The sequence below is a fragment of the Globicephala melas genome, chromosome 11 (genome assembly GCF_963455315.2).
Source record: "Globicephala melas chromosome 11, mGloMel1.2, whole genome shotgun sequence".
Taxonomy (NCBI): Eukaryota; Metazoa; Chordata; class Mammalia; order Artiodactyla; family Delphinidae; genus Globicephala; species Globicephala melas.
The window spans coordinates 66,396,750-66,410,608 of NC_083324.2; the positions used below are offsets into that span (position 1 = coordinate 66,396,750).

Genomic DNA, 13,859 nt, shown 5'->3' on the forward strand with positions numbered 1-13,859 from the left:
TACAACTATTTAAAGAAATATGCATGTGAAAAAAGACTAAAAAGGAATACTTTGAAATTAAGAGAGGTATATTTGGATGATGAATGATTATTTTTCTCTTTTAAAGATCCTTATTTATTGTTGTCATTCTCTATTTATAATATTATTAAAGAAGCAGGTGTTAGTGGATCAGAGACTCAGCAGAGGCTATTCAAGGCTTCCTGAATGTGAACTAGGGGCCAAGGGCTGTGTGCCGCCTGGGAGGAGGGAGATCAGACCCTTGGGATGCATGACCCAGGAGAAGGGGCTCCATTCCAGGGCCTGCCGGTCCCTTGGTCAGTGATAAAATGATGAAAGTCCTTTCTTGCATTCCAGGGTCTCCTCATGCTGCTACAAAACCTACCTACGATACACTGGGGCAACGAAGAGATTGGGCTGCTCCTCGCTGAGGCGTATAGACTCAAGTACATGTTTGCCGACGCCCCCAATCACTACCGCCGATAGGTGCTGTCTCCCCGCGGGGACCCAGACTGCCCCCATCTCTGATGGCAATCTGATCACTGTGGCCACTGTGCGAGCCGTGGACCCCGGCCAGGAACCACTCCTGCTGTAAAAAGCTCACATCCGCCACCCAGGTCTTAACTTTTTGGCGTGCCTGTCCACCACTCCATGTCTCCAGATGGCTCTCCTGGACCACTATCAGTATTCCATGACATGTGGATGGGCCCAGCTCTGGGAGAGGACAGAAAAGGAGGTACAGGGTTGTCTGCCCCTTTAAAAGAAACTGGACAGAAGAAGGGGAAGGCTCAGGGTCTCCAGTCACATTGCCCTACATGGACTGGCTGTCTCTTGCCTCCCAGCTCCAACTGATACTGTTGCTTTTTTGTGACATAGTTTGATTTGCTCACAGGTCAAAAACGCCTTATGTTTTCAAAAGACTCCTGGCCCCTCCCCTCTATCCCCAATTCCTAGCCTTTCCCCTTCTGCCCAAGTCTGAGCCAGTGAGGGGCAGCTTTTTAAGACCATTGTTCTCAGATGGAGGAGGCACTGATGCTTATAACTCTGGGAAGAGGCCTACACCCAAGGGCTAGGAATTTCATTTTTCCTTTTCTCACCAGACATCTGTATGTGTGCCTGCGTCTGTGTGTGTATGTGGGTATACACACCCATCAGCATTTAGTTACACGTCTGAATGTCTGTGTCCAGACTATCCCCATTGCAACCAGCTGGGAAGGGCCCCAGTGACCACATACACAAGCATCCCTTGAGAAGGATCAGGGTGGGGGAGGGAGAAGGGGCTTTTTACCTCTCCAGACGCTTTTTCCATGATGACCCACTCCAAGATATTGTGTGTAAATTGTGTTATTATGTATATGGGTAAAGATGTATAAATATATGTCTTCTTTGTAGCAGATATGATTTTATATTTATAATGTGCATCAACATGTGAAAGCAATCTAGGTCACTAGCACAAATGAAGTTGCCGGGCAGGTGGCTTCAGCACCTCCAGGTTGGCTTCTGGTGCCCTCCTGTGAGGGGAGTGAACGGGAGTCTGCTAGAGTGAGCACAGCCAAGCAGATGGAGCTGCTTTGAAGACCGGGTGGCAGCCAACCCAGGCATCCGTGTCTCAGAGTTTTCTCTCCCTGCCCCCCACCCCTCAATCCCTACCCCAGGCCTTTGTGGAGCATCTGCCGTGCTCCTTACACGTCTTCAGCGGTCAGAGCTCCCCACCCTTCTCCCCTAGCAGCCTCCCAGAGAGAGGACTACAGAGGCAGAAGCCCTTCTGCATGTTTTAGCCCCTGCCTTTCCCCTGGAAGCTGGGGAGGGCTTTTGTTTTTACATTTTTAAGTCAGCATTGTATTCAAGACAGAAGCTGTGACTGACTGTCAGTGCCAAGGAGAGGGGTTCCTGTGTGTCCCTGGGGTTTTGGGCTCTTCCCAGAGAGAGGTGTTCGGTGTCCCCCACTGTCACCATCACACCCCACACAGCTCATGAGATGTGTGACCTGTGTTGGATGTTGGGTGTTTGGTAGTGAAGAGGTGGCAGACAGCCGGCACCCTCTTGGAAAGCCAGGCAGTTTTCCCCTGTGGGTAAGGCCCTGAGCCTGCCAGTGAAGCCCACCACGCTGGCATGTTACATTTCTCATCGGGAGCTGTTTCTCAGGCATTCTTTCTAGCCCTTTCCTTTTCCCCTTCAGTGTGCCTCAATAGTCTCCTTCACAGAGTGAGAGGGCTGTGACCCTCCCTCGATGGACTAATTAAAGAAAGACACTTGTGTTCCCAAGTGGTGGTTTTATTTTTTTAGTTTTTATGTTTGTATGGGAAATTGTGGATAAAGTGAAAGAATTGTAAATAAACAGTGTATTTCCTCCTCCACTGCTGATTTTTCTGCCATGGATTTGTGTAACCTGGAACCTAACGTCTCCTTTTCTCAGGTTCTTCGTGCTGACGCCAGTAAGTACGGGGGAGAAGCTTTCTGTAGGGCAGGCAGGGGACCAACAGAAGATAAGGCAGCCTCGGAGGATGCAGCAGACACTTGCTGAGCACATCCTCTGTGCAGGACACTGTGGAAACTACAACAATGAGTAACGTGGTCCCTCCTAGCTGACGTTTATAGGGCACCTTGCCGTGTGCCAAGCACTGTGAAAAACACTTGAGGATTATTTAATTTATCCAAAAAGGAGTATATAATGTAATGGAAGTTAGAAAATGGACTAGAATTTCAGTGCTGTATGAAAGCCTAGAGATATCTAGTTCAACAACCCTCACTGTTCACAGAGGAAAACCCAACCCAAGGCCAAGGAAGGGAGCATCAGAATGAGAACTAAGAGGACAGGCCTTCCAGCTTACCTGCACTGTGTTTTTCCCACCAAATCATGCAGAACTAAAATGTTTTCAAAGACTGGCTCTCCATTTAGGGTTTTCATTAAGGTTTTGGTTTTGGGGTTGTTGGTTGTTTTTGTTTGTGTTTTGTTTTGTTTCGTTGGTTGGTTGGTTTTTCTCTTGGTAACCTTACTGTGAAATGTCTCAAGAAAGGCAGTTGACCGCACTTTTCTTCTACAAAGAATAGACTGGAATGGTAGTTTCTCCACCTAGAACATCTTCCTGGGAATCCCTGGACAGTGTTTCTTGGTTTCAGTCATTAGGAGCTATATTAGGATTAGATTCAGCTACCTGTAACACAAACCAAAAATAACAGCAGGGTTTACACAACATGGGAATTTACTTCTCCCTAACATGAAAGTCCAAAAGTAGGCAACCCAGGGCTGGTGTGATGAGTCTGTTTCACAAAGTCTTTAGGAACCTGGACTCCTCCAGGTCTTCATGGTCAAGGTGGCAGCTAGCACTCCAGCTACTACATCCACTTTCCAAGCAACTAGATGGATTAAAGAAAGGAGACAGAAAAGAGTGCAGGAAATGTGTGAGCAGTGTTCTACAGAAGTTTCCTGAAGGCTGCTCCATAATATCTCCTCTTACAACTCACAGGCTAGGACTTAGTCTCATGGTAGGTCACACCTAGTTGCAAGGGAGGTTGGGGGATTAGTCTATTCCAGGCCACCATTTGCCTGGCTCAGAATCAGGATTCTATACCATGGAGGAAGGGGAGAACAGATACTAGGATTCAGGTAGCAATCTGTACAATAAGAACTTAGGAAAATAAGTTGAAAATGGAGACCAGACTTTCCCATAAGCATATGGGGGTGGGGGGTAGATCTGACTGAAATTCAAGTGATTTTTCACGATTAACCTTAGAATTTAACCTTTTTCATAAAACATGGACAGTCAGGACTTCCCGGGTGGCACAGTGGTTAAGAATCCGCCTGCCAATGCAGGGGACACGGGTTCGAGCCCTGGTCCGGGAAGGTCCCACATGCCGCAGAGCAGCTAAGCCCATGGGCCACGACTACTGAGCCTGTGCTCCTAGAGGTCGTGCTTTGCAACAAGAGAAGCCACAGCAATGAGAAGCCCACGCACCGCAACGAAGAGCAGCCCCCGCTCGCCGCAACTAGAGAAAGCCCGTGCGCAGCAATGAAGACCCAATACAGCCAATAAATAAATAAAAAAATAAAAATTAACAAAACGAAACAAAACATGGACAGTATTTCTACTTGGTGTTATTTGGAAGACCATTAATTGTTCCTGAGGCTGGTAGAGAAAATAACTGACCTGGACTAGCCTTCATTCAAAAATTCTGTTTTTCATTTATGCGGGAAGTTAATCATTTTCTGAAATATGTTTGATCATGATTAGGAAATTGGTGAAAACTTTCAAACTAATCCTGGCATACTTTGACCTGTAGTTTATCTATTCTTTCTGCGATCAAAACCTCTACGGTTCTACTTAAGTAGGCCTTACCTCTGTTTTTATTCATCTGTGAGGGGACAGTGGCACAGATTCTTCGAATAGTGACTGCATTTGCTCCTAGCGGCATGCATCTCATTTTAAGCTTTTGGCTTGTCTTGGATTGGACTTTCCATGTCAAACAGCTTTGTAAAGCTTCAAGGATTGGAGTCAGAACCTAAGGCCCAGTCACTGAGCTCTTCATTCGTCTCCTCAGGACTTCCAATATTCCCTTACCAGTTGGAGACACTTTTGATTTGACTCATGATGGAAAAGATGAGATTCACAGAGGATCAGAGAACATAAAGCACATTGTACAAGACCAGACTCTTTGGAGCCTGTGCCAGCTTGCCAGGATAGCCACAGCTACAGCCGATCAGAGCATGCCCTTATTTTGGCAAAAGCTGAGTTAGAGTTATTGGAAGCAAGGAGAATCCCTGTTGAGTTTGATTCAGCAGGTGGTTTGTGAACTCTGGCTTCTGGATGATGAGTGTGAAAGTCCCTGCTTGAACTGATAGCTGAGGTGGGGAGTTTGGGAGCCAGACTCGGGGGATTCACTGCTTTTGCTGTTGGGATACCATGCTTGTCTCTGTAGTGACCGAAACACACCTGTCCTACCCCACCCAGCTATCCGAGAGAGGAAAACCCAGACCTTCTCTTCAAGCCACTGGTCCCCAAAATTTTTCTCCATCCCTTTAACCTATGTCTTTATATTTAATGTGGGATTCTTAAGACAGGATATAGTTGGGTCTTATTCTCCAATCCAGTTTGATAATCTCTCTTTTTTTTGATTTTTGCATTTAGACCATTTACAGGGAATTCCCTGGCAGTCCAGTGGTTAGGACTCCGCACTTCCACTGCAGGGGGCACAGGTTCCATCCCTGGTTGGGGAACTTAAGGTCCTGCATGCCACAGGGTGTGGCCAAAGAAATTTAAAAATAGACTTTTTACGAATGATATGGGTATGGTTGGATTTAGGTTACTGTTTTATTTGTTTTCTGTTCCTGTCTGTCCCATTTCCTGTCACTTTTTGGATTATTTGAATATTTTTTAGTATTTCATTTTAATATATCTATTGACTTTTGGTTATATCTCTATACTTTTTAAGAGGTTGCTCTCAGGATTATAATATACATATCTAACTACTTGCAGTTATTATTTTATCACTTCAAGTAAAATGCACATGCCTCACAGCTATATAGACCCTTTTACCCTCCCCCTTTTATGTTATACTGTAGTTGTTGTATAAATTATGTCAAGGTACATTGAAAACCTTACCAGATACTGTTATAATTTTTGCTCTCAATAGTTATACATAATTTAAAGAACTTGAGACACTTACAATGTATGTTCTTCCTTAATTCCTTAAGTTCCAGGTTTCCCTCTGCTATTATTTCCCTTCAGCCTGAAAAACTTCCTTGAGCACTTCTCTTAGAGCAAGTATGCTAATTAATTCTCTTAGTTTTCCTTCATCTGAGAATTGTCTTCATTTTGCCTTCATTCCTGAATTTATTCTCTCTGGATATAGTTATTTTCTTTCAGCACTTTAAAGATGTCCCACTGTCTTCTTGCTTCCACAGTTTCTAATGAGAAATCCACAGCCATGGAAATCATTGTTCTATATCTAATTAATCATTTTTATCAGACTGCTTTTAAAAAAAATTGTAACAATATGTACATGTACATAATATAAAATTTGCCATCTTGAGCATTTTTGGAAGGGTGACCTGGCAGTCTAGTGGTTAGGACTCGGTGCTTTCACTGCCAGGGCCCAGGTTCAATCCCTGGTCGGGGAACTAAGATCCTGCAAGCTGCAAATTTTATATATAAAATTTGCCATCTTAATCGTTTTTGAGAGTACAGTTCAGTAGTGTTAAGTACATTCACATTGTTGTACAGCCATCACCACCATCTATCTCGAGAACTCTTTTCATCTTGCAAAACTGAAATTCTGTACCCATTAATAGCTCCGTATTTCCCCTCCCCCCAGCCCCTAGCAACGACCATTCTCTTATAGTTTCTGTCTCTATGAATTTGCCACTCGAGGTGCCTCATATAAGTGGAATCACACAGTATTTGTCTTTGTGTGACTGGCTTATTTCACTTAGCATAATGTCCTCAAGGTTCATCTATGTTGTAGCATATGTCAGACTTGCTTTTTTAAGGCTAAGTAGTCCATTGTATGTATATACCATATTTTGTTTTCCCATTCATCTGTCAGTTGGCTTGCTTCCAGTTTTTGGCTATCGTGAACATTCCGCTATGAGCATGAGTATATAAATATCTCTCTGAGACCCTGCTTTCAGTTCTTTGGGGCATATACCCAGAAGCAGAATTGCCAGATCATATGGTAATTCTATTTTTAATTTTCTGAGGAACCACCATATTGTTTCTCAGAGTCCTTTTAAGATTTGTTTTCTTTTTCTTTGGGTTTATGCGTCTGAGTGTAAGTTGTTTTGTTTCTTTGGTTTTTGGAAGGTTGGTTTGTTTTGGCATTTATCCTGTTTGGGGTTCACTGAATTTCTTGAATCTGTAATTTTATGTCTTTCACCAAAATTGAGAATCTTTCAGCTATGTCTTCAAATTTGTTTTTTTTCCTGCACCAATCTCTTACTCCTCCTGTGAGACTCTGCTTATAGGAATGTTGGAGCCACAGTCTCTAAGACTCTTGTTCATTTGTTTGTTTAATCTTTTTTTCTTCTTTCTGTTCTTCAGATCTGTCTTCATCTATCTTCAAGTTCATTGACTCCTTTTCTGTCATCTCCATTCTGCTATTAAACCCATACTGTGAATTTTAATTTCAGATATTGTGGTTTTCGGTTCTAACATTTCCTAAGTCGTCTATGTTGAGCAATTTTGGATTGTATCCTGGACATTTTGAATACTGTGTGTGAGACTCTGGGTCTTATTGAAATCCAGCTCTCTTCCTGTTGTTTTGTTTTGTTTTGTTTTAGCCACACTGCATGGCTTGCAGGATCTTAGTTCCCTGATCAGGGATTGAACCCAGGCCCTCGGCAGTGAAAGCACAGAGTTCTAACCACTGGACTGCCAGGGAATTCCCTCCTGTTTTTTTTTTTTTTTTTCCCCCTCCTGTTTTTATAAGTAAAGTTTTGTTGGAACACAGCCCTGCCTCTTTGTTTACATATTGTCTATGGCTGCTTTGGCATTACAACAGCAGAGTTGAATAGTTGTGATAGACTGTATGGCCCACAAAGCCCAAACTATGTAAGATCTGTTCCCTTATGGAAAAAGTTTGCTGACCTCTGCTGTAGAGAGCGTTGATTTTGTTTTGTTTTATCAGGCAATCCAGTTAGGTTCAAACTGCAAGTTCTGTCTCATCTTCTATGGGCTGTAGTTCTGATGTCATTTCAGTTTTTCAGAGGCTTTGCTATGCTGCTTAGGGTTTGTAAAACTTGTGCTAGTTCATACACAGAATTAGGGGATTCCCTTTCTAGCTGGCTCCTCTCTGGGATTCTCCCTATGCTCTCTGGTTCACCAGGGCTCCATTTCCTAGTCAATGAACCAGAATGACAGTGTTTCTCTTGAAATTTTAGCTGCCTATACTGCTACCACCACTGCCCCACAATTGAGGGCTGCCCTTGGGACAGGTCTGGGAGAGAGAGAAAACATTTTTAATGAGAATTCTGACTTGGAAGAACCCTTTTCCCAAGTCCTCTGGTCAGAGAGATGGGGTTTGTGACATAATAAGAAATATATATTTGGTCTCTATCTCCAGTTCCTGTCACAGAGCTCCTAAAACCCTTGTAATTTTTTGAGGGATAGGGGTGTTAGGAGTATCTTTTTTTCTAGCATTTGGTCTTTCCCCGCCCCCTCCCCCTTGCCCCCCGGTTTCTGACACAGATCTCCTAAGTCCCTTGGAATTTCCTGAGTGGTAGGAGCATCTTTTGTTCTAATGAGGTGACTCTTGGTGGGCTCCTGGGTGGCTTCAGAATGGGGGGGCTGGTCACCAGAAAGACCAAGCCATGATTAGAAGCTTTGAATTTTCAGCCCCACCTCCCATCCTCTGGGGAGGGGAGGAAGGTTGGGGATTGAATTAATAATCAATTATGCCTACATGATGAAGCCTTCATAAAAAACCCTTACCGAAGATTCAGAGAGATTCCAGTTGGTAAACACATCCATGTGCCAGGAGAGTGGTGCTCCCCAACTTCACAGGGACCCTTCCAGACCTCCCCTAATGTACCTCTTCATCTTCCTTTATAATAAACTGGTAAATGTAAGTAAGTGTTTCCTTGAGTTCTGTGAGCTGATATCGCAAATTATCGAACCTGAGGAAGAGGTAGGGTATGGGAACCCCCAATTTGTAGCTAGTTGGTCAGAATATAGGTGACAACCTGGGACTTGTGACTGGCATCTGAAACGGGCAATCTTGTGGGACTGAGCCCTTAACCTTTTTGTTTTTTTAATAAATTTTATATTTTTGGCTGCATTGGGTCTTCATTGCTGTGCACGGAGCTTTCTCTAGTTTTGGAGATCGGCGGTTACTCTTTTTTTTTTTTTTTTTTTTTGCGGTACATGGGCCTCTCACTGTTGTGTTGTGGCCTCTCCCGTTGCGGAGCACAGGCTCCGGACGCGCAGGCTCAACGGCCATGGCTCACGGGCCCAGCCGCTCCCGGGCATGTGGGATCTTCCCGGACCGGGGCACGAACCCGCGTCCCCTGCATCGGCAGGCGGACTCTCAACCACTGCGCCACCAGGAAAGCCAGGCGGTTACTCTTCGTTGCGGTGCACTGGCTTCTCATTGCGGTGGCTTCTCTTGTTGCAGAGCACAGGCTCTAGCGCGCGGGCTTCAGTAGTTGCGGCGCGCGGGCTTCAGTAGTTGCGGCACGCGGGCTGAGTTGCTCCGCGGCATGTGGGATCTTCCTAGACCAGGGCTCAAACCCGCGTCCCCTGCATTAGCAGGCAGGGTCTTAACCACTGCGCCACCAGGGAAGCCCACCCTTAACCTTCGAGGTCTGCACTAACTCCAGGTAGTTAACGTCAGAATTGAGCTGTAGGACACACAGTCGGTGTCTGAAGAGTGAAGAGAATTGGTTGGTGTGGAAAAAACCCCCACACTTTTGGTGTCAGAAGTAGAGTTGTGAGTAGAGTAGAAGAAACAAGAGTTGTTTTCTTTTAGGTTTCTCTCAGTTTTTGCTGACTTTGCTACTGTGAAGCTTCCCATTGGGGCCTACTCTCCGGTCAAAGCTGAGAGGAAAAAAAGGAAAAAAATTTGAGAAACTTATCCAATACAGATAGCTTCTCCAAGCTCCCTAATTTACCTGCTTGTTTACTTTGCAGAGTTCTCAGGTAGTTGTATTTTGTCGAGAATATTTAGTTGTAACTGTTGGCAGAGAGACTGCAATGGGCTTATTTCATCTTGTCCGGAACCAAAAACCCTTCAAACGTTTTGATCACAACGTACAGTAAAAACACACATTTTACACTGAGACCCAGTACAGACACACACACAAATATGAACAACGTCTCACAAACAGTGCCCAGCCTCCCTATGCGTGATGGCCTCTGACCTGTTCTATTGTATTCCATTTTCCAAAAATGCTGGTCAAGACTCTTTACCGTTAACCTGAGTTTGAAAAACACAGCTCCAGACATTACTACGGAAGTGAGAGAGAGAAGGCTTCTACTAGCTGTAAAAAATGTAAGCACATTTCAACAAGTCCTGAATAATAAATACTAAAGCTGATAGTGCAATGAATTTATGAGTCAAAAAAATGTGATGAAAATTGCATTATTACCTTGGATTGTAGAACTCAAGGTTCTCCAAATGAGAAATAGCCCCACTCTCTCCCCTTTCCCCAACCCCGGATGAAAGTGAATTGAGTTAGGGATCTTTGTGATTTTTGTAGTCCCAAAGTAGCCAATTCAGAGTGATATGATCCAACTGTAAGTCACCCCAAGCCTGATTTTATATTAGGTGCTTTGTACCATGTATTACTTGCAAAATAAACAGTCTGAAGCCAACTCTGCAATGAGAGGAAAACAAGGCAGTAATTATTGATACCTGATTCCCACGGCCTTCTTTCCCTCCCTCTTGCCTACCTCCTCACCTCGCACCCCCTTTAATAAAATCAGATGGGTAATAAATATTTAAACCGGATACTGATCCTTGGCAAGTTAAAGGATATAGATGCTTAAAGAAACAGCCAGGTGCAGCCGCGTAGCACAGGGAGATCAGCTCGGTGGTTTGTGACCACCTAGAGGGGTGGGATAAGGAGAGTGGAAGGGAGGGAGACGCAAGAGGGAAGAGATATGGGAACATATGTATATGTATAACTGATTCACTTTGTTATAAAGCAGAAACTAACACACCATTGTAAAGCAATTATACTCTAATAAAGATGTTTAAAAACATCTTTGCCAGGGCCCCAACAAAAAAGGAAGAAGGTAGTTTCCTCCAGTACTATTTCAAGTACCTCCAAATCATCCACCTTAATTACTGATTACAGATAACTCCAGAATATAATAAATTCGATGACTTATAAGTACTTCCAAAATAAACTTAATTAAAGGTATCAGAAATATCTTACGACTCTATACTTGAAACCCTATGTTTACATAGAATAGCACTTAATAAACAAGCTGTTCAAAGCAGTTGATCCCTTTTTTCCTCCTCACCTACTTCCTGTTTTCTAAAACAGTTCTCTTTCAAAAATAAAAGACATCTTTCCTTGATTCTTTCAGCATAGAGTCTTCCATTTTGGAGATGGGCAGAGGAGAGAAGGTGGGAGGATAAATGAGTAAGAAAGAGGGTAGAATGAACAAGAATGTGGAGCGTCAGCCTCAACTCTCCACCTCTGACCCCCACCCCCAGACGCAAAGGCTGGATCACCCCTTCTGGGATTTTACCTCCCTTCAGTTACCCTGAATTCCTCCAAGTCTAAGAGACCCATCTGTGCACTCACTGCCTACCCCACCCCCAATTGTAGCAGTCTATTGAAAAACTGGCCTGTGATCTCAAGGTTAGAGAGTACTTAAGGAGAAACACAGGACCTCACCTGAGATGCTACATCAAGACCCCTTTCTTCTCTGCTCTATCTTTCAAAAAAACACAATGAAAAAGTCCCACCTCACCTTTACTGTACCTCACAAAGAGGAACCATGCTTCAAATCAATTGGCAGAGATGTGCCCCAGATTGAATCAACCCTTGCTCACAGAGGGAGCTCTCTCGTTTAGACATTTTAAAAACCCATCTTGCTTGGAGACGGGTAATAAAAGTTTAAAATTGATTGAAGGGATTTCTACTTTATAACTTCACCAATTTAAAGAGAAGAAAACACCTTGTTTTCATGCCTGGACAAGGGAGCATAGAAGAGGCATAGGGAGATAGAGTTTATACCTGCAGGAGGTAGCTTCTGCAGAAGCTGACACTCCATTCTTCAACAGTAGCTAGCAATTATTGGGTACTTACTATGTACCAAGCATAACTATCTTACAGGAATTAACCAAATCAATTTTCACAACAATCCTATAAGTTAAATGCTATCCTTATCATTACCCTTATCTTATAAATGGGGAAACAGGCTTGGAGAGGTCAAGTAATTTGCTCATGATCTCATAAGTAGCAGAGCTGGGATTTGAACCCAGGCAACTTAGCTCCAACTCCATACACCTCACTACCATGCTGCAGTAGCCTCTGGTTTACTACTGAATTGAGTAAGGGCTGGTCCCACAAAAACCACAGAGTGAGCAAAATGTGATCACTTGTACTCCATCCCTTTATGCCACCTCTATTCCAGGGAGATAAAAAGAAAGGAAATGGGAGAGAGGGAAAGAGAAAGCTTTGTCATGATCATCATTTTAGTTCATTAACTTCAGTTCTAAAGTCTGCAGAGACAGCTATCTACCAAAATCCATGCTCCCCTTTCCATAGTATACAACTGTTTCTGGGAATTGGCTGATTAACCGGGGACTACATTTCCCAAACTTCCTTGGATCTAGGTGGTGTCGTGTGACTAGTTCTCTCCAATAAAATATATACCACTTTTGAGACAAGACAGTTAAGAAGAAGGTGTGCCTTCTCCATTCTCTCATCCCCTGTTTTGCTTTCTGGATGCAGAGGACTCCAAGCCCTGGGGAATAGAGAAGCCACAGAATGATAGTAGTTGGAGTTCCTGAGTGACTTAATGGAAGGCTGTCCACCAACCAGGAACACTGCTCTGAATAATTATGTGAGTAAGAAATAAACTTCTATTGTGTTAAGCCACTGAAATTTAGTGTTTGTATGTTACAGCAGCTAGCACTACCCTAACTAATATATAAAGCAGACAACCAACAACTCTCCAAGGGTCCCCCCACACACACCCTTCCTGTTCCAGTTCTTAATCGCTGTGTAACAAACCATCCCCAAACCAAATGGCTTAACATAACCATTGTGTAATGGTCACAAACTGTATGGGTAAGGAACTCAAATGGGGCGCAGCAGGAATGTTTTAGATCTACTCCACGATGTCTGGGGCCTCAGCAGAATGACTCAAAGGCTGGTATCCTCTAGGGGTACCTTCATTCATAAGTCTGCCATGTTATTTGGGACCTCAGACTATTGGCCAGAACATGTACATGTGGCCTCTTCATGTGACCTCTCCACTTCGTCATGGTTGGCTGGGCTCTAAGAGCATCCCAAAAAAGCCATGTGGAAGCTGTATCACCTTTTATGGCACAGCATCACTTCTGCTGGAGTCATATACACACCCAGATTCAAGGGAAGGAAATACAGATGCCATCTTGCAATGTGAGGCATGTCAGTGTCACACTGTGAGAGCAGGTGGCATGGGCGATCTTGTTGCAATCATCTTGGAAAACGATCTGCTGCACTTTCCCCATATTGTTCTTCTCCTTTTCCCTTTCTTCTTCCTGCCCTGTTCTTCCTTTTCTGCTTGCCATTTTCCTTTCCCATTCCCCAAGCCTCTCCTTCGCCAACTCCTCGGCTCTTTTCAATGAACATTAATTGGGCATATGTAATGAGACAGATGTTAGATCTACAGATATAGATAACAACCTACTTCCTTTTCTGCATCCTGCTCTTTCTTGCGCCTCCATTTTTCCCTCTTGAGATGGGTATAAGGCAAAATTTCTCAACCTTACCACTACTGACATTTGGGACTGGATAATTCCCACTGTGCGGGCTGTCTTGTGATTTGTAGGATGTTTTGCAGCATCCCTGGCTTTTACTCACTAAAAGCATACCTGTCCCTGTCATGACAATCAAAAATGTCCCCAGACTTTGCCAAATGTCCTCTGGGGCTCAAAAATTACCCCTGGTTGGGAATCACTGTTATAAGGGAAGATATAGGGGAGGTGGAGTTAATAAAATCCCCAAATCTTAGAAGGCAGTAACTCCAAACTGTTTTCATCATGCACTCTTGGTGTCAAAATAAAGTCTGAGCATACAGCCTGATATATGAATATTTATTTATTCATAAAAAGTCTATACATATTCTCTATGTTCTTTTATGTAAGTAAAAAATATTCACAAAACTGGACATTTTTAAAAGAACAGGATAAAATCCTAATTAGAC

General features: G+C 43.6%; 1 protein-coding gene across 1 annotated transcript in view; it reads left to right on the forward strand.

Annotated features, from left to right (window-relative positions):
- The window catches only part of TBC1D22B (TBC1 domain family member 22B), a 64,979-nt gene extending 62,625 nt beyond the window's left edge, over positions 1–2,354 (forward strand). Inside the window, exon 13 of the mRNA XM_030870863.2 lies at positions 355–2,354. Coding sequence (XP_030726723.1) covers positions 355–483 — 129 coding nt within the window. The 3' untranslated portion in view covers positions 484–2,354. The remainder of the gene's footprint in view (positions 1–354) is intronic.
- Positions 2,355–13,859: the final 11,505 nt, after the last annotated feature.